The following is a 19,393-nucleotide window of genomic DNA, read 5'->3' as shown; positions in this document are numbered from 1 at the left end:
CTCTGTTCACTGTAGTCGAATATACGTTACATATAAAGAAAAGGTTGACTAATGTAACTGCCACTCAGGACCGTCAAATCTAATGCTATGCCCCTGCTGGTAGTATATTTTCCCTAGTAATGAGATTACTCTAAACTTGTGGTATATAGTACTGCTATTTTCCTATTATCTCAGTGTTGTATATGTTTCTAATTCCTGAATTTTTCTTATGCGTCTTTCTTTAATCATTAACAAGGCACCTGTTAGTTTCTGTTCTACGTTTAGTCCCTACATTCTGCTACATTTAATTCCAGAATTATCTCTCTTTTTCTTTTAGTGATACTTTTTGAGGTCCGACACTTTAATCAAGAGAATTGCTTTTCCATGGTGGTCGTCATTGACAAAAATATCAAGCACATTAGCTTTGATCTCCTTGTCTCTACCTAGTAAAACATCAAAAGATTTACTGACATTTTCTATGTTTACGCGTACGGCCTTCTTGCAGTCGGTTTTTCTTAACTAAGACTAACATAGTTGTAATTGAGGTTGACAGTTGTTTCTTTCCATCTCCATATATCCTGATTTGATTTTATCTATTCTACTTTACATTATTTTAATTGTTTCTGTTGGAAAAACTTTGATACTCTGCCCTAACTGAGATTCCATTAGTTTCATCTTTAAACCCAGCGCTTCTTAGCTCGAGCTGCCATTATTTTTTTGAAAAATTTCCTCTCTGCTCAGCTTTTCTTCCAATTTCAAATGTTGTTTCTCATTTCTCCGTATTCCTTCTAACTGTCTGCTGCTTCTGTTTTCTATTTATTGTCATCCCTGAAGGAAGAAAATTGATATTTTTCTTGTTTTGTTTGCTTGTTTTCTATTGTCGTCTGTTTTGCAACGTTTTGTATTACTTTTCAGTTGTCCTTTCTTATATTAATGTAGTCGTATACTCGATATTTTATAACAGATTTCGATTTACATTAGCATCCATTTTTTGTGTATTATTGAAAAACATATTCTAGGCTTTTGCTGGAGTATTCTCATAAATTTGTATATAACATTATTTTTATATACTACATCAGTTTTGTTTTGCTGCGACGTTTGATTTGTTGCTTGTGACTGTATTTCAATATTTCTTTTCTTGCATACAGTATGTGCAGGTGAAGCTTTGTTACTTTTTTGGATGAAATTTCTGCTGTTATTGGTGTCATTAGTTTTAGTTTTGTTTCATGAATGTGTAGTGTTTGAGCTAGGTAGATTCAGCCATGTTAATCTGTAGGCTATATCAATTTGTAGCCTGTTGAGTTTTACATATTACAGTGGCGATTATGTATTATGTCATTGCACTGAGCAGCGATTGTGTAGGAAATGTTTTGTGCTGTAATGTCCAGTACTCCAGTTACTAGTCTTCGCTTTCATGTTCCACATCCGGATTTTTTTCAATTTCAAGATCCTTCTATTTTCACAATTTCAACCACACTCGATCTTGCAGTGTTTTCTTAGAAGGGCATATATTAACTACCAGAGTAGAGACAGTTCCCTTATAACACACAACGGTTTTCTTTTCTGGACAGTCTGGATCTGACTGTGGCTAAGTGTTTGTCATGTACAATATTTGATGCGTGTTTATACCACTTAGCCATTTTCATGTGGAAGTGCAAAAATACTGCTTAGTAGACATTGCTCTTTTCTATAGCATACTTGGTGTGTTATGTTAATATTGGAGCTTCTCAGAATATAAAGAGCTGGAATAAATTCTTCAAGGCATTCTTCCCGAGCCTCAGACAATTTTGTCAATTCAGTCAGTCGTAATAACAACAGAAAATACAAAGCGAAGATAAGACATTGTATATATTTGCATCTCCTTCGAATACTTTTACTCTTCTTTCTCTTTTAAAACTGTAAATGCTTTCGAAATCGACTGAATAAACTTTATAACGTTTTTTTTTTCTTCCATAGACACGTGGCCCGCCATTGAAGTTGCGCCCAAGAATGCCATATCCGAACTCATCATCTCTTTGTAAACCACCGAGAAAGAAAAAGGAAGGTTTTGAAAATAAAGGTAAAACCAAAAGCTTAATGTCATTTCACACAACATATTTTCTTTATAAGTCGGGTCGTTTTGTTTCTTCGTTCTTTACGCATAAAAGTAAGATATTTACGTTACCATCTTTTAGGATTTTCGTCATTCACTTGTTAATGCTTGATCCTTCACTATATAGGAAAAGCATTTCCAAGTGTGAAATGAAAACTACAATAACGTAAATATGCTATTTAATTTAATTCTGTTTAATTCAATCCATTAACATTTTTCACACAGTATCGCCATCTATTTTGTTATAATTTCACTAGTCTCTAACTTTTTAAACATTAAAGCACTTATTTAAAGTTAAACACATACACATATATATGTACATATACACATATATATATATATATATATATATATATATATATGTGTGTGTGTGTGTGTGTGTGTGTGTGTGTGTGTGTGTGTGTGTGTGTGTGTATAGTCATATATAGATGTTTAAAAGTTCGAAGTAGACCAAACCTTTAATATCCCACACAAACAAATAACAAAATCTTGCGTGGGTGAAGACCTTCTTTAGCCTGGGGTGCTGGTGTTTCTCATTTTCCTACCCACTGTCTTCAACACTTGAAATTTTTATGGAGGACCCATTTCTCTTTAGTAGTCACTTTTGGTCCAAAAAAAGGTTCATTCGTAAGACATGGCAGCAAAGAAGAACACAAGATTACTCTCTGTGCGCAATTAGACTAGGAAAGTTTGTGAGGAACCCATTGACTCAATTTGCTGACTTTTCCGATGGCACGCTTCTCTGCTAGTCCCTCAACAGTTACGATGAGATTTTGTTCCACCATGGTTAGGAGAACGTTCTCGTCCAGCTTTACAGATCTTCTACGACGAGGTTCACCTTCTAGGCTGTAGTTTCCGGCACGGAATTTCTGGAACCACCATTGACAGTGGCTAACGCTTATTGTTCGATCCCCATATATTGCATTAATATTCCTTGCGTTGCTGCCTGTACTGAACTCATAAAGCAAAATATGCCGAATATTCTCCTTCGTCACTTCCATTACAGCTTTAAAAAGTAGCTATTAAAATCGAATTGTACTCTTTAAAACTTGCATTAAGTATAAGGATAAGGTAAAATTACTACATGCTTTTATAGCTACATGCTTTTAGTTCGTGCAATTGAAAAAAAAACCCCATTATTTATGGGATAACCCAATATATATGTAAATACATATATGTGTGTGTGCATGTATTTGCATGAATATTATGTGCATGTGTCTATATCTATATATATATGTGTGTGTGGGTGTGGGGGTGTATGTGTGTGTGTATATGTCTATGTACATATATGCATACATTTGTAAATATATATATATATTTATTATATGTTTATATGTGTGTATGTATATATATATATATATATGTATATGTGTGTGTGTGTGTGTGTGTGTGTGTGTGTGTGTGTGTGTGTGTGTGTGTATATGTGGCATGTATATATGGGTATATGCATATATGAGTATATGCATATGCGTATATATGTATATACGAATATATATATATATATATTTAGATAGATATATAGATATATAGATATATATATATGAATGTATGTATATGTATGCATGTATTTCTTATATATTATTTAACTCTGTCAATACTATAACCATTTCTGTTATAATGCACACAAAACGTCAAGAATGTCTAGTTGTATTAATATTATTAACTATTTTCTTTCTTCATGAAACAGCAGGGAGCCAACGTCATAGTGTTATATCTAGTGTAACAACAGTTTCGTCCAGCAGAGACGAACTTCTTGAAGCCTACGAGAACGCTAAGAGGGTTCAAAGAGCGCAACCGATTGTGTACGAGACTCATCCGGATTTTAGTTCTCAGCCAACAGATAGCTCCAGTGCTACAGAACCAGGAATCCGAGAATTCACACAATCACCACCAAAACCAGATGAACGTCGTGAGGCTTCGTGTGAAGTACCGCCATATGAACGTAAATATTCAAATTTTATTCAATATCTATCTTATATAAAGGATAAGAATAAGATGTGAAACTTTGGAGATGTGACAGTGCAATCAGATTTTTGTTTATTTTCTGTGAGATTCTTGTTAAGTATCTTAATGTAAAATATAAAGGAATCCCATTCGTGTTTTTCTTCGGTGAAGATATTTGCCTTCGAAATAATCAACTGAAAAATAGTGATATTGATGAAAGTAAGATAGTCAAAAGTAACTGGTCTCTTGATACAGAAATGCATAATGAATTGAACATACAATCACACACTTGTGTCACTTTCCTTGTGTCTCTTGCACGGAATATACGCTTTATAATCGCTAATCAACAGCTTTTTGCACCCTTTCTTCTCCTATTCGAGGATTTTTACACTTTCATGCTGCTACCTATTTCTGTGGTTTCTATCCATACTTTTCTACTGCTATTGCTTTACTGCTGCTGCTGCTGCTGCTGTTTCAATTGTTTCTGCTAATGATGATGTTCTTTTTGATCTTACAACATTCAGGAAAACCATAACGAGAGTTGTCACATGTCTTTCTATCTTTGTGGCTGATAAACATATATATTTTAATATAGCTACTATCTAAATTAGCCCTACTGCATTTAAAACTGTACCTACTACAATCCCTATGACAGAACTTATTTCAAATCCCACAGAGATCAACTTTGCTTTTCATTCTTTGCCAGATTGGGGCGATGAACTAATAGAATCGACAGTTTGGGGTTGGATACCTGGCAGTGTTTGATTTTTCTCCATGGATGTGGAGTTCAATCTATCAATGGCCTATTTATGTAATAGACTTAATCTGTCGCTGGGTTTAACACCTCAGCTTTAATCTTGTGTAAGTTCAAAAGACTTTTCTCACACGTTCTCATCCTTGAGGACATCTTCAGGCCTATCAACCTTACCTAAGCAATTAAATAAGGTGTTAATGGGGATATTATCTGCACTTTTGTTTTGTTAGTATCTTTAACAGTGTGTCGTTGTCTTTGAAATCAAAGTTGACCTACAGCAAACTGGAATGTTTTATTAATGTTCCTTGAACATGTTCTTTGAACAATTAATCACTAATTAATGTTCTTTGAGCAATTAATCGCTAACCGAAGTAAATGTGAAATTATTTCAACTCATTTTCTGTGCTTTATCTTAAATGGTTTATTTTCAAAATTAAGCAGACATACTCTAGAAAGTAGAACATGGAGCACTTTAAAAACCACGTTCACTTCGTCAAATAATAATAATAATAATAATAATAATAATAATAATAATAATAATAATAATAATAATAATAATAATAATAATAATAATAATAATAATGACAAAGAGCTAGAAACACTACTACAGACAGTACACGGCTTTACCAAGGAAATAGATATGAAATTCGGATTAGAAAAATATGCCAAAGCAACCCTGAAAAGAGGAAAATTAGTTAAAAGTAGCAATATAACACTAGATAAAGCCAATGAAATAAGAGAACTAGACGAAAGCCAACCATATAAATATTTAGGAGTCAATGAACTAGATAGGATACAACATACACAAATGAAAGAAAAAATAAAGAAAGAGTACTATAGACGAGTTAGATCAATACTAAAAACAGAGCTCAATGCTAAAAACACGATAATGGGTATCAACATTTTAGCTGTCCCAGTTATAAGCTACAGCTACAACATCCTTAACTGGACACTAAACGAACTATCTAAAATAGACAGAAAAACAAGAAAAATAATGACAGGATATAGGATGCACCACCCAAAATCTGACATAGAAAGGCTATATATACAACGCACAGAAGGTGGCAGGGGTCTTATACAGCTGGAAAACTATTATAAAATAACCACCATAGGACTGCAAAAATACCTACTCCAGAAGCAAGGAAAATTAATACAAATAGCCACAAAACACGAGCAAAACAAAAGACTGTTTTCAGTATTTAAGGAAGCTGACAAATACAAACAAGAAATCAATCTACCTAACAAATACGAAGAAGAAGAAGAAGAAGAAGAAGAAGAAGAAGAAGAAGAAGAAGAAGAAGAAGAAGAAGAAGAAGAAGAAGAAGAAGAAGAAGAAGAAGAAGAAGAAGAAGAAGGAGGAGGAGAAGAAGGAGGAGAAGAAGAAGAAGAAGAAGAAGAAGAAGAAGAAGAAGAAGAAGAAGAAGAAGAAGAAGAAGAAGAAGAAACAACAAAAGCTATAAAACAAATGAAATCCAAACTAAAACTAGAACAGCAACGGACCATGATAAAACGATGGCAAGAAAAGCCCCTACATGGTAAATACTGGGCTAAACTAAATGCGAAAGAAATAGACAGAGAAAAATCCCAGCAATGGCTGAGAAGCTCAGGACTCAAAGCAGAGACTGAAGGAGTTTTAATTGCTGCACAAGACCAAAGCCTCCCCACCAGAAATTACCAAAAACACATAATGAAAAGAAATATAACAAGTAACTGTAGAATATGTGGAGATGGACAAGAAACAATAAATCATATTATCTCTGGCTGCCCAGTCCTGGCTAAGAAGGAATATATTCACAGACACGACAGAGCTGGGACCTATATACACTGGAAGCTATGCCAACACTATGGAATAACAACAGAAAAAAGATGGTATAAACACACGCCAGAATAGGTCACAGAAAACGAGAAAGCAACCATACTCTGGGATATGCCAATACACACAGATAGAGAAATTAAGGCAAATAGACCAGATATAGTTGTCAAAGATCATGAAGAAAAAAAAAATGCTTTCTAATTGATGTATCAATACCAGCAGATGACAACGTTTCTCGAAAAGAAATGGAAAAACTTTCAAAATACAAAGACCTGGAAATAGAGATAACTCGAATGTGTAGTCTAAAAACAGAAACAATTCCTATCATAGTAGGTGCCTCAGGTATAATAAAAAAATATTCAGACAAATACATAACAAAAACACCAGGACTTACAAATATATATAACATACAGAAAATTGCACTACTGGGTACTGTACACATTCTACGCAAAACACTTTCAATACAGTAAACATAAGAGCACCACAGCAAACCACAGCACATACCCAAGGCGCACAGAGCTGCGCTCGGTAGTGAAGTGAAAGCACGTTATAAAAATAAAACTACTGAACAATAATAATAATGATAATAATAATAATAATAATAATAATAATAATAATAATAATAATAATAATAATAATAATAATAATAATAATTTGTTTGTCAGTTGCTTGACTTTAACCAGTTGAGCATGTCCCATAGTGGCTGACGATATGTGTATCTCTGATTACGAGCAGGAGTAGTGAGGGAGCATTATAGCCATGTGTTGAGATGGATTCTTTGGGGTTTGAATAATTCACCCCTGAAAACATGAATGTTTCGTTCAACATCCTTAAACAACCCTTATTCAGAGACCTTTTGAGCGAAAGGGACTACTCGAAAAAAATACTAACTGGGACTACCTGCAACGTCATGTGTTGTTTATCTTGATATGAGGTCACCATGTTGCGCACATAGTGTTGTGATGCATGTGTCTGGAATACTTTTATCAGACGGGTAGTCATGATTGGTATATTGAGCTTCGTATATTTGTACCTTTGATGGAGTGTTTTGCCCTCTCACTCAATAATAATAATAATAATAATAATAATAATAATAATAATAATAATAATAATAATAATAACCCTTTCTGCTGGAAGCACAAAGCCTCAAATTTGGGGGAACGGATTAAGTCGATTACATCGACCCCAGTGCGTAACTGGTACTTATTTTATCGACCCCGAAAGGATGAAAGGCAAAGTCGACCTTGGCGGAACTTGAACTCAGAACGTGAAGACGGACGAAATACCGCTAAGCATATCGTTCGGTGTGCTAACGATTCTGCCTGCTCACCGCCTTTAATAATAATAATAATAATAATAATAATAATAATAATAATAATAATAATAATAATACAATTATAATATGCTTCATGATACAACTGAGGACCATTTTGCAGAGCAGATTACTGGATTAGATTACTGTTGCATTTTGCAAGCCTGTAAGAGCAACGATTTTATTTAGCACCGCTAGGTAATGAAACATCTGCAAGCGCTAATTCTTTCATTGGTCAATACACTTTTCGAGGTCTTAGTATTAAAACCTATCCTTGGGCATTTGGTGCACTGGTTTCAAACAATAGAATCAGGATTGCCGTATCAGCTCTTTAAATATTATATTAATGAATTAATTGTGTGGTATTTGACAATTATTTGAAAATAAGAAGTAGTACTAGTGCTGCTAATATATTAAAAATATTAATTCACTTAATACTAATAAAGCCAACACGTATTATTAAATCAGTGTGTAGCACAAAAGCTTATAGTGCACTGTAACAGTGTTTTATAATAAATGTATCTCTGAAGTAAACTGATCGGCCATTCAGCACACAAGAAATTACATCTATCGATCTTTCTAGAGCAGAATTTATCAGGACAACACAGCTGTAGTCTGCTGTCTTGTGTGCATCCCAGCTTCACTGTTATCTATCCCACTTCCATTGTTTTGTATCCCGACGAAGCCTTTGTATTTGCTAATCGCTATAATCACCAAGCTTTTCCTGAAAAACAATCAACGTAATTGTGGAGACCATGGACTTTTGATGTTCATACTGCAGCCAAGTATGAAGAACATTCCTCTTACTAATTCAGAGAAGTTATCTGTCTTACCATTCCCAAGAAATTTTGTAATGACTCGAACAAGTAAATATCAAGTGCAAGACTCAGTGTTGACCATTGAGTCTAAGAAATATGAACCTTTTCTTATCTTAGCGGGCAACCATACGAAGAAGATGCATAGAAGATGTATAGAGTTAGCAAGATGTTTTATTCTCTGTCAGCTAAAGGTTTATTGATAACATCTTTGTTTGCGTCTACCACATCTTCACGCAGAGTCCTGTCATTTTATATCTGGTCATCTTCGGCTCAAAATACCCATAGAAATAAGAAACACGTATACTCTATGCAGTCACTTTGCTGAGCAAGGACAAACTCCACCATGTTTACATTAAACTATCTCTTGATGATCTTAAGATGTCATTTTCTACAATGCTAGACTGATTGCCTCGTAATCCCAATTGAAAGTGGTAGAGTGGCTAATTGTAACTGAGTTACACTTGTTGCTTTTGTATCAAAGGAAACATTTTAACTCCTCGTAGAACAATCAATAAAACGTTGCCGTTTACTTAAAATGTATTCTGATACACCTATTTTCGTAACAATGTCTTAGGTAATATTGCAGAACACCAAGTTCTTCTCCTTAGAGAATGACAGGAAATGCTTTATTAGTTTCGAGATGAAGTTAACTGCTTTCCTTCATCGTGGTGGCTAGTAATGTGAAGATTCTTTTAAAAAGATTAGATCCTTGATGAAGTCACTCAGTTCAAACTGGTTAAAACATTGTGCAATTGATGAAGATCCCTGAAATTCTCTGTCATTTTCCACATTTTCGTTATGTTTAATGACATCATATGTAACTGATTCTTCGTCATCATCTATGAGTTATAGAAGATGGTTGAAAGATGGAACAAGTTCCTCATTTGAATGTGGAACATGTCTTCTTGTTGATTCTAGGTTCGGATATAACCACTTAAACTGTTTCAACTAATATCTTTCATATTAGCAAGACTTCATCAGCTAAGTATCTGATTTCAGCTCACGATAGAATATATGAAAATATTAAAGGAATAGCTGTATGTCCAAAATTATAGCTGATATGGCAAACATTTATATATTTGCAATTACTGATTCAAATTTACCCAAGAATAGCTCTGGGAATAATAAATTGGAAAACATATCTATTGTTATTTAACTTCTCTTGGCTTTGGATCTTTTTTTTATTTTTGCTCATTGTTCATATGGTCTCCGTGCGTGGTCTATGCGTACCTTGTGAGGATGTTCAATATGCTGTTCTGTATTATTTTTAGTTTATCATTTGTTGCGAAGATATTGTAGGCTCAGGTAGAACAGGAATAAACTATGATGGATCAAATGTATTGTTTGTACAATAATGTTGATTATTCTGACAAATGTACATGTGATAGTTTTAAGCATGTTTATATGTCATTTTGCTTCTTTGCTATATTCATCTAATGATATGAATATTGTAGAGATGTAGTATGTAATGCAAAGTGGTTTCGTGCATGCAGTGGGTTATTTCGTGTAACTCGATAGCCTGTTGTACTTTAAGTTCTGAAGTAATGCTGATAAAAAGTAGATGCAGCATTGGACAACTGCTATTGTGAATCTACTGTTGGAGTAGATTTTCTAAGCGGTTGATATGGAACTGGAGAAGCTGTGCATCTTTTTTATAAAGTTTGAATTGAAGATGTGACACTGATGTCATTTGTATATGAGATTGCGTGTGTCTTGAGATGTTCTAGTGTAGTAAGGTTGTGCAGATACAATCTAAAAGGAAAGTATGGAAAATTAGTGATTTTATATTTATTCAGTGGCATTCTGGATATATATTTGATAGTTTCCTTCCAGTAATTTGTGTTGTTTCTAGTATAGTTGCTACGTATAAAGTGAAGTTGAAAGGCTTTGCATGTGAGTCTGTAGTGGTGTCTTTGAAGTAGTTATATGTATTTTTTCTAAGTCTGTGAGTAGCATATAGAGCTTTGGAAAGGAGAGAGTATGGATTAGTACAAAGAGAGTTGAAGATTTCTGAACCGCTTGTCGGCATGCACAAAGGAGAGATGCTACTTCACTTGGGTTCCTCTGCGTCATCAAGGTGACTCTTGAAAAACAAATCACAAATAGAAATGAAATACCAAATAATTCTACATCAAGGAGGGTGTGTCGTGGTATTTAGATACAAAGATTGTCTTTATGAAGATTTGTATTGGCGTATTTTGATAAGACAAATTGTTGTTGTTCATCCTCATATGAGCACGATTTCGACAGACTAACTAATTCCAGTTTGAATTTTTATATTTCTAAGACTGCATTGTCTAATGTGTCCCTCCTTTTCTAAGATGGTACGGTATAATTTAAGTTAATTTGACTGTTTTGAGTAAGTCGAGTGGCCTCATATATACTGTCTCGTTAGCTCGAGATAAATTGTTATTAGAAAGGTTATATAATTAATATATCCAGCTTCGTTGAACTGAGTTAGAATGAAACATAATATTAATATGGAAATTCATAAACGCCGACCCAATAAAGTATTAATTCAGTGCTCAAAACATTTTTCGGTAAGTTTAATTCAATGAAGTTAATCATTCTACGTACCTCTTGAGTCCATGATACCAGCAGTTAATTATGACTCTAGATCGGAATCAAATCTTCACTCTGAGTAAATGCCGGTCTCTCACCGGCATATTTCTCTTGAAGTTCCAATGTCTATTTAAGTCGCTTTGGGTTTGTAGGATAAAGGGGTCTGGTCAGAAATATAACCAAATCTCTATAGATGTCTTGAACTTAAAAGTTATGTTCTGACAGTCGGTATAGTCGACTTGGGTTTGTCCCTTAAAAAGGCGAATTACATATATTAAAGGATGGAAATAATCTATGGCACGTAATTGTGTTGTGTTTAGAATTCATGATTTATTATTTTTCTTTTTTCATCACATTTTCCCTTTCCTCTTTCAAACATCATTATCACTACACGATTATGTTGAAAATAATGATGATTTAGTTACATTTAGTCGCCTTCATCGTGAAGATTATCATGGTCATTGTCATCATTATCACCCATTATCATCCTCTCATTATCAACACTACCATAGACCTTATCATCTACCATTTTAAATGTAGATGGCTCTCAGCATTGTCTTTCATTTATACAGAACGTCGACACCTTAAAGAATTTGATGCTGAGAGTGATACAACAGAATGTGAGATGGCGCACACAAGGGAACGCAGTCCACCGCGTCGTATCAGGGGACGGCACAAGGGGAAACAGAAGGGTCAGGTTGTGAGTAAACGAAATCTAGGAATAATTCCTAGGTAAGATGGCCATGGTTTTCAATGCATTTCTCTGTAGACGAATGTAAACATTACACCTTATGCTAGATATTCACAAAGTACAATTCACAAAAATCGTCAGTCATTATATGTATTCACAAAAACGCGCCCAAACACAGACATAAACACATACAGATATAATAAGATAACCGCATAAATAAGCTAAGAAATTATACTAATGCGTTTGTGACATATATTAACTGTCACATCCTATCTCAGCTCAATCAAAATAGACATCATTAAATACAAGTAATGGCCACTTCACCTCTCCCCATAACAAGAATTCAAAGCTCCATCCATATACAGATGGTAACACTGTAAGATGTCCATTGTCATTGAATCTTGTAAATTCACCATTCACTACCAGAGGAACATATTGGAGAGGATACGGCCAAAGCATATATATATATATATATATATATATATATATATATATATATATATATATATATATATATATATACATATATACACACACATATATATATATATATATATATACACACACACACACACACACACACACACACATATATATATATATATATATATATATATATATATAAACATATATATAAAATACATATGATACACATGATATATGTATGTGCATATATATATGTGTATATATGCGTATATATATATGTGTATATATATATATATGTATGTATATTTATGTGTGTGCATATATATATGTATGTGTGTATATATGTGCGTATATATATGTGTGCGTGTACATATATATATATATATATATATATATATATAGAGAGAGAGAGAGAGAGAGAGAGACAGACAGACAGACAGACAGACAGACAGACAGACATTCACTACAATGCTTTTGAGGAATATTGATTAAATTACACAGTAATCCTTATTTTGCTTTCGATTTGATTCAGTTCTGTAATAAGAAATTCCAAAAGAAATATTTCTCGTTGTATTTACGTTTACCTCAGTTCCATGAGATGTGAAGTCTGATTTGAGAAATAGCGAAACAAGAATGTTTAATATATTCATCATGTGTACACTTATTAAAATGGCATACGAGAAGGAGATGTTATTTCTGATTTCAAGAACAAGTTTTAAATTGTCTATAAAGTATTTTGAATCAAATTTGTACGAAAAACCTGCCAATATTTAAATGAAATGCTATTTAACGATAACCTTCTTACTAAAGATCATATATGTGACAACTGTGAAACGAAACAATATCGTATTGGGTTTAAAGTATAGCATTAATGTTTATAATAAATCCATTATTATAAAATGTAGGCTTCTGCTTCTGCTATTATTGCTTCTTCTGTATTTTCTCTACTAATTCTTCTGTACAAACTGCTTGCACTCTTTCTAACCCTTCAGGACACACAGCCGCACAAGTACAACCAGTACTAACAGCGAGGAGGTGACATATGCTTTCTGTGAGAGAGATTATCCTAAACCTGGAAGTCCAGTAGAGAGTTATAATCCTTATACTTGTGACACACATCCTTGTTCCGATGTAGAATTAGATGCAGATAACCTTCTGAATAAATCCAGATCCAGTATACGAAGTCCTATATTTTTTAGAAACAATGGTAAGACAAGTCAAGAAAAAGAAAAAGGAAAGAAAGGAAAACTCTGCAAGAATTTACAAACAGTTTTCGGATAACTCAGTAAACCATGGTGTTGCAACAGAATAAAATAAATTTGGAATTCTGTATTCTCCTATACTGAGTGTGGGGTGGGGTCGTACATTTAAGTTTCTAAGGAGAACACTTCAGTTTTTATTTTGTTTAGAACGGAGAATAAAGCTACAGACTAACCTAGGCATTTGCGTTCAGGTGTGTGTGTGTGTGTGTGTGTGTGTGTTTTAGTAATCTCAAACTGCGAATGTTTTATAGAATGCTTTATAGATCTTCACCGTAACTCAGACAAATTCAAAATGTACATAATGACTAGATATCCAACAAAATGTGTCTTTCTTTGAAATTAGTTCCCCCTAAAAATAATCTTTCATTTCACTAACTAATAATAAAATATTCGTAGATTTAGTGCATGACTTCATAAAGTGTTTCAGATTATTAATAAGAGTTCTTATAGATGGATAGTTTGGCATGATAGTTTGTTACTATAAAATTTATTCAGCGATATTTTTCTTACACCGGATACTTTGTTTGAACGCTTGCAGAGAAGACTTGGCTAAAGTTACCCAAAGGTGCTCAAAAGAGCGATTGATTTAGTCTAATAACAGAACTACTTTCACGAATTAGTTTGTACTATTTTCAACAGCTAAATTTCAATAGCAAGGTTGTGGGCGATAGGATGTTCAGTGGTATATTTGCAAGTATGACGCACAATTAATTCAGAAGTAGACATAACTGCACAGTTAAGTCTACATTAATTTCATTAATGACAGCTGCCGCACTATTAATGACAACAGAATGATATTGGAGCAGAAGTTTCATACAGATCCATCGGATTCTAACTTGTTCGTATCTTTTCAAATTAATACTATCTTTTTTAGAGACTTGATATCCATATTTCCAATGTATTTGAAGTTTAGGATACACTTTATCATAGTAACGTGTTTAATTTAACTGGGTATCTTTTTGTGGGTCTCGAAATTTTGTCACTCTCTTTAACATTTCTACATTAGATGAATCCCTTTAAAACTGTTTCGATCGAATTCTTTCCTCGAGTAATTTTCTCTAGCACTCTCTTGATTGTGCTTTTCCACAATTGCCCATCAAATGTAATTTTTTTTTCCTTTCTAAACGCTAGTTTGATTTGTTTTTTCTTACTTATATTCACTATACAGATATCTGACGCCACATTTTAAACTAACATCTGTACATCATTTTCTATACATACGCCAATTTTTATCCTTATCTATTATGGCATGAATCAACATTATGGAGGAATATGTCATTAACAAAAATGAAATGTGTTTCTAATTGAGATATTATCAAAGTGTTATTGAACAGATGTCTCAATTTTGATACAGTCTGTCACAATATTTAGAATTATCCTCTCTGATATAACTATATCCATCGTATTTGAAGCATTCAACAAATGCAAATTATAAGCAGGATAAAGATGCAATAATTTCGCATGGAAATCATATATTTTAGGTAATCTCAAAACGTTGATCAAAGTATATAACATACATGCAATAATTTACAAAATAAATCACTACGGTTATATACTCAAGTACGCCACCCATATAAAATATAAAAATGAAGCTAGTGTTAGCATAACCAATATAATGGACAAATACTTTCATTAGAAATACTAATGCGATGAGGAAATGATAACATTATAGCTATCGCTAAGCTGCTAATTCTATATTATTTCAACAAGTATGGGAGACTACTCCGAAGGTGTTTCTACGCTATAAAAACTCCTTAATAAAAACTGAACTTCACGTTAGTTGCCCAAGAAGTAGTGAAAGAATTGTTTAGGTTACTCACTAACAAACGATATTCATATAAACAAAATTGAACTTATTAATAGGGTGAATGTCAAACAATTTGAACTAATAAGCTTATTTAGTAGAAAATTGCATGCATTATTTTAATAATTTCCACATGTAGTAGTCTAGCAATGCGTAATAATCATTTTAATATTCTGCAAGTTATCTTAAAACAATTATTTACAAATTATTTTTGTTTGAATTTTATTTTCTAGCCCAGAATGGTCGCAATACACCCCACTCAAGGATACGATATGATGTCAACCTTGATATTCCGGGGACTGAGGAATGTAAACCTCTAGTTATGACACTAAACCAAGCACAAACGACAAGTCCGACAATTGAACAGGATAACATCAGTATACTCGACAGGTATATTAATTAAATGCTTAAAGATATTCATGTTTCTAGTTACATTTATGTATTTGTTTTTCAAAATTCCTGACGGGAAATCGCATATTGAAACATTGTTGTATTTCGGGGTGGTCATTTTCTTTCTTGCCAAATAAACACACGCAAGTTCTTCATTCGTTTATTATTGTTTTTATTTTAGTTTCCTTTGTCTGGAAATCCTGTGACCTCTTCGGTGATTCTCTATCACACGTGTCTCAGTAGTCGAAGAGGTCACAGGATGTGTGACGGAAGATTTCCAGACAAAGGACACTAAAATAAGAACAAAATTAAGCTGAAGTGAACGGCTAATATATAGTGCGTGTGTTTATTTGGAAATAAAATTACCATCTCGAAATATAACAATATGTTTCTAGCTATTAGCCATATTCATTGATCGAGATATATGCAGATATATGTATAGATAGATAGATAGATAGATAGATAGATAGATAGATAGATAGATAGATAGATAGATAGATAGATAAACAATCTAGCCATCAATGTATACAAGTGAACGTGTTCATATATGAATTCTTATATAAATTTACATATGAATATATGTATATGTATGCACACACGCACTCAAAAATGTGTGTGTGTGTGTGTGTGTGTGTGTGTGTGTGTGTGTGTGTGTGTGTGTGTGTGTGTGTGTGTGTGTGTGTGTGTATTGCTTGATGAAGAAATAGTAAGCAGACAATAGATGGGATATTCAAAGTTTTATATGATAGACATAATATTTTTTAAATTCTCTTCACTGCGAACATCTCATGATGTGAACGTATTCTGCACCCAACCATGTGTACGAGCTTGCGCATTTGAATACTTTACTATACTTACTTTTATTTAAATATAAATGACTCTAAACGTATATGTGTTTAGATATGCCTATTTATTCATGCACATATATATGGATATTATATACAGAAATAATGTATAAAATGTGGAGAGATAGTGTACGGATAGATATATGTAGGCAGGGAGGCATGTATGTTTTAAATATATCTATTTAGATGAATGTTTATTTATACACACGCACACATATACACACACACACACATATGCATGTGTGAGTATGTGTGTACGTATGTATGTATGTAATGTACATATTTACATGTGTTTTTACATATATATATGTGTATATATATATATATATATATATATATATATATATATATATATATATAATAAAGTAAAGTTGTGGAATACCGTACGAGTGGAAATATATATGAAAGAAGGTTTGAAAATGCACTTATTTTTTAAAAATATTTATTTACTTAACCGGTTTCACTTTTTTAGAAAAAGATTATCAAAAGTCTTTGAGAATAATAAAAAATGTTAAAAAACAGTTCGAGAATTAAAATGCATATATACATTCTTTGATGATAAAATATATTTAAAGTATAAAGCTTTGTATGAACTTTGTATTGTTACATACTGATTATCACACATTCTCTGATATTAAAATGAAAATGTTAAAAACAGTGTATGAAAATACACATATGGAATAATACATATACATATTCTTATACATATTCTTATACATATTCTTTGACAATCGAATAAAGTTGAAGAGGAACTGACCTGGCTTTTTCCTCTTGTGTATATTGAGGGAATGTTTTACTATATATATTAGAAGAAATAATAAGGTACTCAAATATCTGGATGGTTGTACATTTACAGATTTTTATTGATATGTCACAAGTTTTTTTTATAAATTAGTGCTTGCATCTATTCTTGTAGATTCAAGAATAGGTGCAAGCGCTAATTTATTAAAGCATGTGACATATTAATAAAAATCTGTAATCCAGATACCTGAGTACCTTATTATTTTTTCTAATATATAATTCCTGTACATCACCTCCAAATTTTCTAATATATATATATATATAAATATCGCCATCCGTTTTAGGGAAAATTTGTAGTTTAGAAACGGTAGTTCTTTGACTGCTGTTTCTGAATTTTCAGTATGTTGGAGAAGCAACTCAATTGCTAATCCCTTATATTTATGATGATAAATGGTCTTACCGATAAAGGTTTATTTCATACTGAACTACTTGGCAAAATTGTTAATTGTTAATTCTATTATTAATTGACGATTCCCTGCCCTCATTTCTTGTATATATATATATATATATATATATATATACGTGTGAGTGAATGCTTACATTTCTATTTTATCTTTCAGACACTACCGACCAGTCAAAGATCCTGGACTCTTACCCCCTGAATCACCTTCCAGAATAACACTCGAAAGACTAAACACCAATTATACCGCTAACTATACAATTGTATAACATTGACATTGGAAGCTTGTATACGTAATATAAATACCTCGTTGTAATTCACACACACACACACATACATACATATCATATATATATATATATATATATATATATATATATATATATATATATAATTACCAATACCAACTCTACCACCGAAGCACACGATTTAATTTTCGCATAATCACTATATCCGATGTCCACCGATTATTTCTAGCATCATCAACAAAAAATATAGAACTACAATGAAATTCAACAAATAAAAATCGAATAAACCCAAACCCCGCCCCACCAAATATTTAATATAATTCCCTCTACTAGGAATATGTGATTAGCGAAAGATTTCATCTTATCTGCAACGTTCTCTTTTGCGTTGTTCTATTGTCCGTTGAAGATTCAAAAAGTGTGCTCACCAAAGAATGAAATGCTTCTGCTGCAATGGAATATACATATAAAAGGGGTGAATGGCGAAGGCAGACAAAACACTGAGAAATCATTTAGAAAGATATCATCAACCAATGAACATAATTATTTTAATGTGTCAAAGAAAATATCAAGCTTAACAAGAACTTTTGGACGCTCTTATTTATTTCATTTCATTTTATTTTTTTATGACCAAGATTAATGGACTAATCGATATCATATAGAGACTTCTTATAAAAAAAAAAATAACTTTGACACAAACGGTTGACTGCTTTGAGCTGTCCTATTCATCCCTTTGCATCCTGAATTTCAATTCCCACTGACACGGACTTTGCGTTTCATTTCTCTAAGAATCGTAAATTAAGCAGCCATTCAGTACAGTTGGGATCAGTTTAATCTACCGTAACCATCCGTTGAAGTTTGAGGCCTCATGCCATTTTTTTAATGGAATGTGTTCGTATGTTATACTAGGACAAAATGTTTAGTAAAAGATGTTTTTCGTAGCAGAAATTCTATTTTCCTAGATGAAAAGTGAATTATTATTTTTTTAATTAAGTGGGTGGATAGTATAATCAGTGAAGTCCAGATGAAATTATCTCCCCTGCTCTGAGTTCAAATCCTGCTGGAGACTACTTTTCTTTTTTATCATTCCGGGGTAAAAAAAGTAAGTCAGTCAATCATTAGTGGGGTTCTAATTTCACGTTGAAATGTGTGGCTCTGTGCTTCTGTTATAAATCATTAATCTTGTTGATAATAATGCTTTGTAGATGGTCAAGGTGGTAATTTTACAGACTAAATGCTCCCTAATATATCTGCT

The 19,393-nt window shown here is 32.8% G+C and overlaps 1 protein-coding gene across 12 annotated transcripts in view; it reads left to right on the top strand.

The window, feature by feature from the left end:
- Nucleotides 1-18,284, top strand: part of LOC106868349 (cell adhesion molecule Dscam1) — a 298,293-nt gene extending 280,009 nt beyond the window's left edge. For 9 of the 12 annotated variants that reach the window (XM_089352792.1, XM_089352796.1, XM_089352795.1 and 6 more), the window contains 6 exons: nt 1,936-2,038; nt 3,759-4,013; nt 11,847-12,006; nt 13,384-13,598; nt 15,691-15,847; nt 18,054-18,284. In XM_089352792.1, coding sequence (XP_089208918.1) covers nt 1,936-2,038; nt 3,759-4,013; nt 11,847-12,006; nt 13,384-13,598; nt 15,691-15,847; nt 18,054-18,162 — 999 coding nt within the window. In that variant the 3' untranslated portion in view covers nt 18,163-18,284. The remainder of the gene's footprint in view (nt 1-1,935; nt 2,039-3,758; nt 4,014-11,846; nt 12,007-13,383; nt 13,599-15,690; nt 15,848-18,053) is intronic. The other 3 variants (XM_089352798.1, XM_089352789.1, XM_089352797.1) reach the window with 2 other exon arrangements.
- The last annotated feature ends 1,109 nt before the right edge of the window (nt 18,285-19,393 follow it).

Source organism: Octopus bimaculoides, chromosome 5 (assembly GCF_046866305.1).
Source record: "Octopus bimaculoides isolate indiv1 chromosome 5, ASM4686630v1, whole genome shotgun sequence".
NCBI lineage: Eukaryota > Metazoa > Mollusca > Cephalopoda > Octopoda > Octopodidae > Octopus > Octopus bimaculoides.
Note: the sequence above shows the minus strand (reverse complement) of the source record. Positions and strands in the feature narration are given on the sequence as shown.